Below are 15,063 nucleotides of genomic sequence, written 5' to 3' on the forward strand. Positions count from 1 at the left end.
GCAAATTTTTGGGAAAAAAAAATTCCACGACATTTTCAGGTTTTCCAGAACCTGAAACCTAGTTTTCCCTGACATTTTCCCAGTTCTAGTAAGGTACTAAAACCTAAATAGTTAAACTTATTAACTCTACATCCGTTTCGAATTCAATTAAAATTGAAGAAAAATATAACGTACAAAACAGTAAGTTTAAGCCAATTTGTTTCCTCGATGAAAAAAAACTAAACTTGATACCTCAAAAAAAAAATCATTTCCGATTCCCATGATAGGAAAATTGATATTTTCAGTTTTTTTCTATGACCAAATTAAAAATCCCCCGACTTATCCAGGTTTTCCATGACCCTTTTTAAATACCCTGACACTTCGAGGTTTCTCAAGTTTTCCAAGTGCGTGGCGACCCTGATTATATGATAGAATTGCACGCATTAACACCGACGAGAAAAATAATAATTATGCGTTATAAAAAGAGAAAAAAAAAAAAAAAAAAAAAAATAGAAAATACCAACGCATTGTATTAAAGTTAGAACGTTCTTATATTATTCCCGCAGCAATGGAAAAACAACGTTTCGTATTTCAGTCTCGTTTGCCAATTACACATTCCATGCGGGACCCATAACGTCGAGGACAATCGGATGCCCACGTGAGGAATAACAGCTGCTATATCGATCGTAAGATGATCATCTTCAGCTAGTGCCATCGATCGTAGATCATCGCGTTATATTACAGTCAAATAATCAAAAATCATTTTCAAATTTTGTCCATATTTATACGCGTAGAAGCTATACATCGATTTGTAATCGGCAGATATTTTTATTCGCATACAAACTTTTACCCGAACTTTCGAACCAGTTTTCTGTTAATTTCTTCACACTTATGATACTATACCGATATAATTATCATACGTAAAGCACCGAAGATATTCCTTCAAATTATTTATTTTCACGGTTGAAAAAAATGTCAAGATTTGTTTTCACATTTATTATACAATCTCGTTCTCGTTTTCTATCCTGATTATTGTTACATATAAATATAACGAGCTGTCAATTTATCAGAGAAGTATCGCGTCTCCGCCGAAAAACAGATCAGAGTGACCACGCCTGCCATCCGAGTCGCAACGACCTTCGTTCGATCCAATTTTTAACCATATAAACCATAGATATATTATTACGGATAGGCCATGCATAGCTCGTTTGAATCTCCTCTCGTTATATTCTTGTAATGAATCCCTCCTCGACAATTTCCATACGTAGATACAACGTGATTGCATTTTACGTGAATTTTATAAGAAGATCGTGCATGAAACGACAGAGAATCATGCAGCAATAATCACGGTATATTATGTAAGCCGAGCGTGAGCCGTGCAGCTTAATTTTCGAATATGACAACGATTTTTACCGCATTACATGCATACGAACACCGTTCTAGCGATTAATTATTACCCGGTAAGATTATTCTTACATGTAACAACAAACGAAAGAAAAAAGCAAATTTAATTTCAACGTATGCATATTTGGCCTAATGTGGGGACGTTAACTTTTGACATTTCGTTTCCACATTTTCATGTATAAATACATGAAACTGCGAATCGGCATTTTATCAGAATACCACGCGATGGGACTTTTTTACCCGTGCGACAAAATTAACACACTTGTAAAAGAGATTCTACGACACGTGGAGTATCTATTAGTTTACTCAACGACATGCGTTTAGCGTGGTTCTTTAATTCCTCTATTTTAAATTTCGAAAGTGACGTTTCGTAAGTTGGCACTTTATTTCTGTACAACGGGTGAATACCAACTGTATTGAGAAGAAAAAATTCACCCAAGTTAATTCGCGACTTGCAAACGAATTACAAATATATACAGTAGAAAAAGATTCATCTTTCGATCGATCCGCTAATTATACGATGAAGATACGTGATTACTTTCGAATGAAAGTCACGTCACTGATAAATTTGTAAGACCGACGACTGGCACGAGGAAGCAAATCTACTTATAGGCATATTTTCTTTAAAATATTAGCGCTCTATAATAATAAGTATAATTTTTCTTATACATGTACATGTATAAGTTTAATAAAAATATTTAAAGACGCCCATTATATACAGTTATGTGCGTGTAATTTAATATTAAATTAAGAGGGTATTAAATTTTGCAGAATTATCCGTCGAGCGGCGCGTGCGTTGTAATTATATTTATTACGCAGTTTCGTCAACGGCCGGTAATCGTAAAAAAAAAGGGCGTTCCGTCAGTCGAGGGTTTATTATACTCGATGATATTAAACGTGGAGGTTTTAAAACGTGACGAAGTTGAGAAACACTGTGACGTAATGAATTTACAAGAGACGGGTAGAAAGTAAATACACGGGAAGCCCGAGTCTCTATCCTTGGAATGTTGCGGCCGTTCCGCGCCGGTTTTTCAAAGATCAGGAAATAAACGAGATAAAAAAACAGAGAGGTTGTCCATTTCCTGAAACGAGAAATGACAAGAAAAAAAAGGGGAAAATTACACAATCCGCGATTTGACTTGAAATAAATATAGTCAATCCCGAAGAACGGTTCCACAATAATGTAACCCCAATTCGTGACTTTGTGTAATTTTGTTTATAAATTAATTTTTTATGCAGTATATATATACATATGTCTATATATATATAATAAAAAAAAGAAAAAAAAACATAACTACTCATTAAATGAAATTGAGAGGGAAAAGTTTGGATTCTAGAGCCTGAATGAACAACGCGATACATCCTACGTATAAGAACAATGCACAGAGGCAGAGATAACGTAGCTGACAACCGGAACTGAAAATTGATATCTAGGAATAAGCAGCATGGCAGAACGTGAAACGGACACCGCTCGACGTCAAAAGCATCCGGAAACGGTGCTGAGCCGAGTGACACGAGCAGCAATGAGCGTTGGAAATTTACCCGATTCGTAAACCGCGTACGATAAAAGTATATATATATATGTGTGTATATATATATATATATATGCATATGCATATATTTACAAAAGCGAGAAGAAAGAGAGAAAGAGAGAGAAAGAAAGTGGCGACGAGTGTTTAGAACGCTAGATCAAAGTCAAAGGTTAATTCCACGGAATTTATGAGAGTGAAATTAGTAACGTTAACGTAACAAACTATGAGGGAAAAAATCATTATTGCACAATTTAAGAACAACGTTCAAGCAGCTGGCGTTTCAAAACAAGAATACGTTTTTTTTTTGTTTTTATCATTGTTTACCAAACTTCCGACATTGCTAAAGGTGCAAAGTAACGATTTTTCCTAAACATGCATCGTTACAGATAACGTTACTAACTTTGTCCTCATCGGGATTTATAGAGTATAATATAATTTCGACGAAGCTTTGTTCGAAAAAGACTAAGGAAAATTCTCTCGATACGCCTTAGAAGTAGCATAAAGTTGAAAAGAGGTTGAAAATTGTTTTCGAAAAACAGCGCCGACGTTATTTTACTCAAATTAAAATTCCGATGTAGTTGAAGAAAGTCAACGATGGATTCAAGTCTGTAAAGGAGATGCACCTCCTTCATACATCTTCCTTATCCTCCTTTTCCTCCTTCGAGATGTCGAGAATAAAAATAATTCTACGTATGAATATAATGAGTAATAATACGAAATCCACCGCAAACTCTGACCATAAACCTGCACCGGTTCTGCAAACATGTTACACACCTACACTCGCACATTATATGTACACACCTGTCACATAGGACGACTTTTATTTACACCTGCAATGAAACTCTTACGGATCTCCGCATATCTTCAACGCATGTAACAAGCAACCGGTCAAACATTATCGAAGAGTATAAAAGCACCAGGAGAAAGGCTCGAAGAGCTCCGAAAGCTTGTCTAAGAGATCTGATAATTTCTTTGCACGCATATCAAGATATTCGCTGGTAATTTTCCAAATCAGTTCCGATTTTTCATGACATTGCAGGCGTAGAACCGCCTAAGAATTGAAATTAATTTTTATATACGGTATAATACGAAAATATGTGCCGTTCGAGATTGTAGGCAGCTCGACTAAACGGTTTGATTAAGCGTTCAATATTATGCCGCGGAATACTCGGTCGCGGGTATAATTGCGATGCAAATAAATTATTCCAAAATTTGTCAGCGAGGGTTATTGCCTCACAAGTAAAACGGAAAAGAAAAATAGAGCAGGAAGGAAAAGAATACACGAGTACTGGCGAACTCTGACGTGTACTTTTCTATAAGCAAAAGGTTGTTAAATTAAATATCGATGTGGATAATATGGGGAGAAAAAAAACAACGTTCTTAAAATCGTAAAATTTGTACACATGACCGTTGACCGTAGAATCTGTGAGAAAAAAGTTACTACGAACAACTATTCACACGCGTTCTAATATCTGGAACGTGACGATTCATCGTGGTCTGCGGCATTGTAAGGGTACGATTGCGACAGCGTCAATTTACTTTTAAACTGTTAAACTCTGATGCGTCGGAAGAAAGGGAGAAAGAAGAAATAAGCAACGATCGCACCGTCAAAATTGCATGTATCAAAATTGACCAATACAGAAAAATATTCGTCGTAAATTCAGAACTTGAATTAGTCAGACAGTGTTACATCGACGATATAATTAGTGTTAGATTGAAATCAGATAGCGAAGGATTGAGGTAAAAGAATATTCTATAGAAATGGTTTTGTTTTAATTGATTTTTTTTTTTTTTTTTATTATTTTGTTTCACAGTTAAATGAGTAAAATTTGCACTTCCAGAGTTTAACGTAATTCATGGCGTTGAATTCCTCGGTTGTATAAGGTATTTACGTACACAAGACGTATTGAACAATCGGTCAAACGACCGAACGACCGGCCTATTCGTTACAATTAACGCAGGCAGTATAACGATTACGCAACTTTTGCACCGAGAAGCGCGGAACAACCTTGAGTGTGCAAGAGCGTGTCTGCCATTCCTCTGGTATGTGGAATAGATTGGTAGCTTTGCGTATTTCCATCGAGTAGAACGAACGGGTTTCTCTGCCCGTGTGTGACACGCGTATAATACACGCGCGCACACACGCGCAGTAAGCGAATGAACGGAAAATATCGTCGGTGTTCGTTTGATATTCGCTGTTGATTTTACCCCAGCGAGTGGGAAATGCGTGTCCCCCGCCCCTCGGGGAATGACGATATTTTTTGGGAACAAAAAAATGCCATTAAATTTTCAGGTTTTCCAGAACCTAAAACCTAGTTTTACCCTGACATTTTCCCAGTTCTAGTAAGTTACTAAAACCTAAGTCGTTCAGCTTATTAACTCTATGTACGGTTCAAATTCGATTCGAATTGAGGAAAAATATAATGTACAAAAAAAAAAAAGTCAACTTAAGCCAATTCGTTGTCTCGACGCAAAATCATTTCTAATTCCCATGACAGCAAAATTGATACGTTCAGTTTTTTTCCCGACCAAATTAAAAATTCCCCGACAATTCCAGATTTTAAACCAACACTGTCGAATACCCTGACATTTACAAGTCTTCCAGGTGTGTGGGCGCCCTGTAAATGTCGTATCGAATTTTTCACGTCTGTTTTATTAAACAGTGATTTTCTCACGTGGAGAAAATTCGTGGCGCCGCGTCGATTGATGTATAATCGATGATAAACCTAACGAGCAAATATCTGTTTGCTAAGGATTGCTATGATAGCTAAACGAGATAATAAATACACGAGAAGTACTCGGCGCGTGTTGTACGTGATGCGTAAAGTCTGGAGATGAATAGAAATCTGCATTCACACAAATCGACGCGTGATGCGGGAACTAGAAATCAAGCGAGCTTCTCTGTTCCCCTACATTCTATTCCTTACACATACAAGTAGGCGCATGTAAAGGCATAAGAAAGCGTCGAAAATGACAAGTTTGGAATTCGCAACGCGCGGATGTATCTAATGATCGATTGCTCGCTGGCTGAGAACAATATACGCCATACGTATAACACTCGTAATTGCGACCCACTTTCGTACCTTTTCGTGTCAAATTGCCGCAACTAACGTGTGTTTCTTTCTCCTCGCCGCAGGTGCGGGATGGATATCTTATCCAAGTTGGGTGCGCCAATACTTAAGTGTGAATTATTATCGAAGCCGAGAAATCATTCGCATCTTTGTTTCTTTTTACATCAGTTATTTTTGGTTCCATTTATGAATCTGGTCACAATCGGTCTATACCAGTTTTCGATAATTGTAATGACGTACCGGTTTAAACCACATCTCGAAACTTGTACCGAGAAATTCTTGCGTTCTTCCCCCCCTCGCTTTTAAATTCAACATGTACTTTGAATTGTAATCGACACGCTGGCCAGACAATTGTTTGTGTTATATTCGAAGTTGAAACAACAATGTAAATATTTTACTGTTACTTGCTTAGTACCGCAGCCGACAACATCGTGAAGAAATGCACGCGCGTAGTCATCGTTCGTGTTCGACAACAAACCGACTCACGGTTTTATTACCTGCGTATATATTTCACCACAAATATTTTACGCGTATGCACACGGCACGTATTTGCGAGAAAAAATTTGCCAAAGTAATGGAAAAAGAAAAGTTACAAAAGCGCTAATTTGAAACAAAGATGGCCACCGTTAACACGCTTCAAATTCTATTTCGACCGTAAGATTATTTCCAGCGCTGAGCGATTAGCGAATGATACTCCATGCCGAACAGAATTATGGCAAGAATAGTCTAGTCCCAATTTCAACATCGTTAAAAATTGCGAATAACGTAAATCTGGCTGTACGTTGTTCCGTAACTTCTTCTCAAGTAAAATTCGATATCCGTAACTGCGCGCAGTAAGTCATTCGATGTTGTGCAGTTAAGTTTTGATCATTTTTCAAATAACAGTAAGGCAACCGTACACTTTGCTTCGAGCGATATAAAAATGGATAATTTCAATTTGTCAGGTGAAGGGCAAATTGGTCAGCAACTCATGCGAACATGTGAGAACTCTAAAACGTCGAATCGACAAGTGAGAGTAACGGTTTGCGACAAATCTTGATCGAGAAACCTGTTTTCTTACGCAGGATATTCGTATCTACAGATCACCCGTATGTTTATTTTTGGACATTGTGCAATCTTACGTATAGATATACATATGTAATCGACTTTCGTTACAATCGCCAAGGCTTACAATTAGCAAATTTTAAATGGACCAACCCGCGTTCACGAGCAATTTCATCAACCTGATTAACCCAGATCTGGAACCAGCAAACCTCTCGTGAAATAAATCTAACGTTGCAGCACTCTTTTTTAACAGCTCATTGTCTCTAATTTTTTTTTTTTTGCGGTGTAGAAAAAAACAACTAAGGAGAGGAAAACAAAAATAAAGAAATATCGCGTCGTAATTCTTTGGTTTACCATTGTAAAATACGCGTACGTACGTGGAAGAAAGATAAAATGTATCAAACCGCAATCAGCCGCGTATACACAAATGTCAACCAGTGCTTGTTTAATGCATATAATATAATCGCGTTCATTTGTGTTTTGGTTCTAATATCAAATAAAAGTTGGTTTTAGCTTAGTCCCTCTAATGTACATCGCAGCAGACATCAATCTCCTATAATCGCTGTAATTTTCGATAACACAACATACTCTAGACTTTCAAAGCCTTCTAATGGAATGTCATAAATTGACAAGTAGAGAATCTTATCTTTTATCAGAAATACAAATAGCATTTATTTACTTGAATAATCTATCTGAGAGTATCTCTGAAGGCAACGCGTGTATGTAGGTGGGCGGAGATAAGGACGGTGTTTGAAGTGCATAACGGTTTTTTAAAGCACCATTATTAACTTCGCAGTAAATTGAATAACCCGATATACGTATATGCGTGTAAGTAACTCTATTCAATTGGCACAATTACATAATTTTCATCTAAATTTCATTTATATTTTTTGTTCCAATCGATAGATAGACAGATAAATGCAGAACATTTGTTTGCGTAACAAAGCTATGCGGTTTTATCTTGTTACTATCAACATGGCTTTCCAGGATTATCGTTTGAATGAACCTGAAAAATCATTTTCACTTCAAAATCCCTAGCACGATACAAACTTATGACGTATAAAATATTTCGTCAAATATAATTTACCCCGGATGAGACGGATGAATTAAGGACGTTAGGAACGCCCCTTACTTTTTCCTTTGTTTCCCTTTCCACGACCCTTTCCTTTCTTTTTACCCTGTCTTTTCTGCTTCTTCTCCATTATTAACCTGGCCTTCAATATCTGCTCTGGTTTCTTCAGCTCAGCTTTCCTCGCCTTTTCCTTTGTCTTTTGATTATGACGTGCCCAATGCGTATTGGATGTGGTTTGTACTGAAACAAGGAAAATACTTGAAATAAATCACAGAGCCTTGTAGTGAACACATCAGTATTGTACAAAATAAGAATTCCGCAACATAATTTCTTACAAGCAATTACGTGTACTGCCGAATAATTATCAAATAGACTCTTAATCACAGACTGATTTTGTAATGAAAACGGATTAAATTAACTGTGACAAAACTGTCTTTAGACATAACGATGCTGTTGATGCCTAATCAATCTGCAGTTATCATTATACCACGATGGTGGAATGTATGTACACCCAAGTATTATTGCTACACATTGCAACACAGTGGGAATGTGGACAAAAAATGGTATGATATTGCTTATTGATGAAGAGTTCAGGTCATTTCTGACGCTGATTTTTAAAGAATCAGAATATTGTAGAAGATTATTGTACCTAAACGAATTGATCATTGACCAGCAGCTACGAGTTTTACACATATTTATCATTTTTATGCATCGTACCTCCTCCATTTCGATCAATTACTTCGTAGTCATCCATTTCTGAATAAATGTCACGATCTATTTTTAGACCCGCGGGAGTCTTTAATATTATACTATACATGTTTGGGGTACACTTAAACAATAAAACGACCACTCACTGTCCATTGGCATATCATTCAGTCGCTATGTTTGTCTGGGTTTAATAAAATCAGGAAAGCCAGAGGAAATCTAATCACGTATGTATATTTTAAGCACTCGAATCACTAAAAGATACACAAATGGCTCAAACCTTATTCCATTGCATGAATATCATGCACTCGATTCGGTGCATGGCTACATGGTGGAAAGGTGAGTGAATTATCTCAGAACGATGAGTGCTGATAGGATAAGAGTGCTTTTGAAGTAAGTCGTTGTGAAAGAGAGCAATAATAACCACAGACATAACAAGTTTACCACAATTTAGATGGTACATATGGGCCACATGTATTTGGAGTGATGGTTAGATATACCCTAAGCCAATAAACAGAAGTCGAACGTTTACGTGACGCAAATTTTAGTAGAAGGTATATATCGTGTGCGTAAAAAAACCTAGCGAAGCATGGAGAGAAACTAAATAAAAACGAATACAGCAAGTGAGAGCAAGGTCAGATCCAAAATATTTAATCCGGATTTAGAAAAAGTTATTTAGCTAAACCCAATAGCAGGAAACAACGAGGAAACCAATTACTTCAAGTGATATTGCCTCTTTTAATTGGTTAATTGAACAGAGACAAAAATCAATGCAGTCTTGGAGTGACAGACGGTACAACGATCTACTTCCTGCCATTAACTATGACCGAATCAGGGTACAGTTATTTTAACTCACGACAGAGGCACAGTGGGAATGCAAGGAAAAATAATGCCACAGTATAGCAACTTGTATACATATGTTTGGATTTTGATTTCAAAGATATAATTTAGAAGTTAACTCTTGTCATTACCTCACAGATGTTTTTTATAGGCTTACAAAAATATGGAAAACCAGTATTCAAGTCATTATGTGAAAAACGGGGAATGTTGTTGTGTCTTTAAATTCAGAGAAAAATAGAAGTAATTAATAAATTGTAAACTCACGTTTTTGGAGTTTTTCAGGTTCCTCGTCATCGTCGTCATTGGCAGTGTCCACCTTTGATCTTTCTTTCCATTGTGAATAACGGTTTCCTTTATATGTAGCAGGGATCCATACACCTGATTCTGTGCGTATCTTGGCTGATTTTGTCTCCTGCAATGAAAATAAAGGAACCGCAATATTAGTAAACATTTATAAACGGTGTGTACATTTCAGCAACCACATCAAAATTGTACAAATAAATATGCTCAACGGATTGTGCACTTAAATCTAATGTAATTACCTTTTGAACAGTAACCATCTTCTTCTTTTTACGATCCCAACGTTTCAATTGTGTTTGAAGGCGGCGGGAATCTTCACTATCTGCAGTCAAATCCATTTGCAATCTTTCAGCTTCTACAGCAAAACTGTTTACTGCCAGGCTATAAATGAATTTGAAACAATTGAAATCATCAAGCATGACAAGATTGTAATCACTTGCAAATTCAGCGGCGCATCAATACTGTAGAGCTCTGAGCTAAAATTTACAGCCATTCAATGAAAAATATAATAAGGTATTTGGAAAATACACTTACCCAGCCTCGGTGTGTTTATCTGGAGCAGAGTAGGGGATATAAAATTCTTCGTCACGTGTTACTTTCTGTTTTTTTTTCTTCTTTTCCTTGTAAAGATCGTCCATTTTCCTCTTTTTTGGAGTTATCACAGAACTAAACGTAGCACTAATTTCTTCCGCACTGCTAGGCACCAAATTTGACTTCTTTGCAAACTCTAGAGTAAAGTACAAGGATATGAGACGTAAGACCTTGTTAACTTTACCGAAAAATTTCGACTAAAAATTTACCTTCACTGGCTATCGCTTCTTGTTCTTCTTTTTCATCAATTTTTCTATGAAAGTTTGCAATGTTTTCTCTGTGAAAAGCTCGTTTGGCTTTCATTACCGTATAATCTACGGAGGATGGCTTTGTACCGATTTCAAATACCGTCTGAAAATAAATTTGTCCCAAATTAATAATGACATTGTTATTAAATGCAAGGACGATAGTAAATCTCATATAATTTTAAAGGTTACACACTCCTTGTGGTCTGTAGTTCTTCATCCTGCAAAGCAAATCTGCAGCCGCAGGTGTCACATCACAATATTCCGGTATTACACCTGCCGATCCGATTTTTAGTTCTTTTACTCTCTTGACGCTATCAGCGGAAGATCCTGGCCTCGACCTGATATACTGCTGGTATGCATTGCTACATACCTTTTTCATATTTTCCTGCAGAAAAAATGAAAATTTTCAGTAGCTCGTATTTATCATGAATTGAATAAGGATTTCTGTTCATGCAAAAATTGAATGATTTGAAAACTTACTATGTCTGAGCTATTTTCGTGCCAAAGGATTAATTCGGCTAGTTGTTCTTCCACCATGGATTGGGGCATCCTTCCTATAGCTCCTTCAGGAACATTGCCGATAGGTTTAGCAGGCATAATGTGTAACGGACGACCAAGAAATAGATGTAAATCTATCAAGTAAGAGTATTCATCTGGTCCTACAATACTGTAAGCCGTACCAGTGCGACCTGCTCTGGCGCAACGACCTGTTTGAGACCACAAAAATATTAGTTATTTTCTCGGAGTCTAAGATAAACAAATTGCAACCATATTCAGGATTACGTTACATTAAAATTACATGTAACATCTATAAATTCTTACTTACCAACTCTATGTACAAAAAGTTTGCTCTTGGAAGGAAAATTGAAATTAATCACATTGTCCAGCTGCGGTATATCAATACCGCGGGCAGCAACATCGGTTACTACCAAAACTTTTACTTTTCCAGTTTGAAACTTTGCTGCATTAATTTTTCGCGCAGACGGATCCAAGTTTGAGTATATGAAAGTGTTACTGATGTTTGCTTTATCTAATATCTGTAAAAATTTTAGACATTATTGCAAAATGGTTTTGTATGTAGAAGTAAAACAATAATGAAGAATAAGTAATTACCATGTGAATGTATTCAACGTGATGTATGGTAGCTGCAAATACAACGGTTTGCGATTCAGGTTTGACAATATTCTTTAATAAGCACAAGAGAACAGCGAGTTTTTCTTCCGGCCGACTGGCGATGAAAGCAAGTTTCAACTCATCTGGTAATTTGCTTTCTACGTCCAATCGCAACAGAACAGGATCGCTCAGTCCAGCTTTAGCAAATTCAACCAAAACTTTTGGTAATGTTGCAGAGAATAACAAAGTCTGCCGAGAAGTAGGGAGTCTGTTTACAATTTCGTGCAACTGTTCGCCAAAACCCATTTCAAATAGCCTGTAAAATATTTTTAAATTCAGTATCAATTCATTAAATCAATTATTTACAATTTACTCACCTGTCTGCTTCGTCAAAGACAATATATTCAATGCTGTTCAACTTGAGATCCATTTCGACGCAGATGTGAAGAAAACGGCCAGGTGTAGCAACAATTATGTCAGGATTTCCATGTAACGCACTGAACTGATTGTCCATGCTGTCTCCACCCAAAATCACTGCAGCTTTTAGTCCAGTAAAACGACCCAACTCCTTAATAAATTTTAATGTCTGAAGAGCTAGTTCTCGAGTTGGAGAAAGCACTATAGCTCTTGCGCCAGCTTTTGCTTGACGCATTTTAAGCTTCTCAAATAAAGGAATGAGAAAACAGGCTGTTTTCCCACTGCCGGTCCTCGCCATAGCTACAACATCCCGTCCTTCAAGAACTAAAGGAATCGTCTGTCGAAATAACACGATTTTTGATTATTAGAGATGAGAATAATAAAGTGAAAAATTTTGCAACTCACCTTCCGCTGAATGGGCGTTGGTATCTTGTACCCCCGTTTCTGAACACCTTTCAATATAGGAAAACTAAGACCCATAGCTTGAAATCCACCTGATCTTTTGCCACTCTTTTTCTTAGTGACCCTAAGCTGTCCATCATCATCGTCATTGTCGATATCATCTGGATCGGCAAAGCCAATAATTTCGTCTTCAGGCATTCTAAAAATAAATGTGGCAGTTGATTAAAATCGTACAAAGTATTATGAAACTTTAGTGAATCAGAAAAATTCATCAACAATACAACCAAATATATTCTTTAGAAACAGAGACAAATCGACTACTGACGTTATTGTCGATCAAAAACTATTGGTGGCCATAACCTCTACTTGTGAAAAGTATTTGCTGACGTAGGAAGATTTGATTGATCGTAGGATACTACATTTACTCAATCGCTTAATTACGTATATATTTATTGTTTATTAAATGCATTCTTGATTACTGTCAGCATGTTATTACTTACTTTTGAATACAGGCTGTATATTCTCACGTGGATACGGCATGTGCTGCAGTACAGAAGTAGTCGAAGCAGAAGTCCATCAAGACTTGACGCAAGACACGACGGCGAAAACGCAAAGCCATTGGTATACTTTGGTATATACTGCGCACTACGGCTCAATGGATAATACAGAACGTGATTGCCATAGCGACGTGTCGCTGTGGTGGTCATAACGAAATAATTTATAAATATATTACGAATGATATTATTGCAAGAATGATTAAGAACGAAATAGAGTGTGAAATTTTCATGGGTTATCGTTGTACAAGCGCGTCTCCATACGCGACAAGTAAACCAATCGTATCATTCTTACACAATAATACTCGATACGCCTAAACGATTAATCTTGGTAACAGAAGTTATGTCGGAAATACTTGGGATGCATCAGAAATGCGAACTGTAGTAATTCCGACGAAACTTTTATTTATCAACATCGAAATAAATTTCGGGTACAAACCTCATAATTGTGAAAAAAAAACTGTTAATAAATTCTGCAAGTACCGGATTGGGATGTGCCACGAAAAGTTGCTGATCTTTATTATATTATCGTCGATTCACGAAATCGTAGCAGAAATGGCTTCAGATTCTGTTAAAAAAAATTTCATCTAAAATAAAGATGATTTGATTGTCTGGAACAGAAAAGAGATTTAATTAGCTGAAACAGACAAAAGATTTGATTAGCTTAAACAGACAAAAGATTTGGTTAGCTGGAATAGATGAGGTTTGGTTAGCTGAAACAGACGTAAAGTTTAATTGTCTGAAACAGAAAAATGGTTTGATTAGCCAAAACAGAAAACGAACTGATAAGCTGAAATAGACAAATGATTCGATTAACTGAAACAAACAAGATATTTGATTAGCTGAAACAGACAAAAGGTTTGGTTGGCTGAAACAGACAAATTATTTGATTTGCTGAAACAGACAAGAGGTTTGATTAGCTGAAACAGATAAAAGGTTCCATTATCTGAAACAGATGAAGTTGCGATTAGCAAAATATGACAAAAGTACATGCACCGACAAATACTCTGTCGAGCCCAACGTCAACTTTGCGAAAACAGTCTTCTACTCTATCATTTCTAGGACTGAAGAAAATATTATACATTCTTTCAATCAAAATCAATTTTCTACATGGAATTGTTGAAATAAAAATGTTGTTCCAGTGAAGACTCAATATTTGTCGGTAAACTTGTATAAAAAATTATTCCCTTGCCCTGAAACAAAAGCCAAGACGTACGCTAAAGAAAAAAAAAAAAAAAAATTATACTTTTGTACACCTCTGGTATGTTTTATACATACTTACGACAAGATTCTTTATTTTCACTATACACTACGCGCCTTTTATCCGCGTGAATTGGCCACCTGCCTGACAATGCCACGCCTTCTCTCAGAACCAAAAAGTATTATGTCAACGCGCAAATGACACGTCCGATTCCCGTGATTAATCTACGCGCAAAAAGGCGCGACTGATTAACCTGTCGAAAAACCTTAAATATCTAGGACTTGTCGCAAAATTCTGTAGAAACCCAATCCGCATCTGCGTCTTTTTGAATCCGACACATTGCGATGCGAATTGTTCTTCTGAGATACGAGTCAAGTCCGGGAGGGAGGTTGGAGGACATGCATTATTGTGTGGCGTGACGGTCGGCGGTCCTCTTCGACGCGAAGTCTTCGAGCTCAGTATCTCTCCCCATCCAGCGTACCACGGAACGCGATGGATGGTCCAGAGATGCGTTTTGCCCATTCAGACGATCACAGAGATCAATTGAATCAAATAGTTATCGATAATGACTGAGTAATTAAATTGAATAA

The 15,063-nt window shown here is 36.8% G+C and overlaps 1 protein-coding gene across 2 annotated transcripts; it reads right to left on the reverse strand.

The window, feature by feature from the left end:
• Nucleotides 1-7,851: 7,851 nt before the first annotated feature.
• Nucleotides 7,852-13,364, reverse strand: LOC124174334 (ATP-dependent RNA helicase DDX54). 2 transcript variants are annotated; one of them, XM_046553376.1, is made up of 13 exons: nucleotides 13,219-13,364; nucleotides 12,722-12,917; nucleotides 12,277-12,653; nucleotides 11,900-12,215; nucleotides 11,613-11,823; nucleotides 11,267-11,493; nucleotides 10,980-11,171; nucleotides 10,748-10,889; nucleotides 10,482-10,674; nucleotides 10,190-10,328; nucleotides 9,912-10,059; nucleotides 8,118-8,342; nucleotides 7,852-8,036 (listed from the first exon to the last, which is right to left on the reverse strand). In XM_046553376.1, exons 2-12 carry the CDS (start codon nucleotides 12,914-12,916, stop codon nucleotides 8,146-8,148), a joined length of 2,337 nt encoding a protein of 778 aa, XP_046409332.1. In that variant the 5' UTR covers nucleotide 12,917; nucleotides 13,219-13,364; the 3' UTR covers nucleotides 7,852-8,036; nucleotides 8,118-8,145. The 2 variants fall into 2 exon arrangements, with proteins under 2 accessions (XP_046409332.1, XP_046409331.1); XM_046553375.1 differs by having other exon boundaries at nucleotides 7,852-8,342.
• Between the last annotated feature and the right edge of the window lie 1,699 nt (nucleotides 13,365-15,063).

This window comes from Neodiprion fabricii, chromosome 1, assembly GCF_021155785.1.
Source record: "Neodiprion fabricii isolate iyNeoFabr1 chromosome 1, iyNeoFabr1.1, whole genome shotgun sequence".
NCBI lineage: Eukaryota > Metazoa > Arthropoda > Insecta > Hymenoptera > Diprionidae > Neodiprion > Neodiprion fabricii.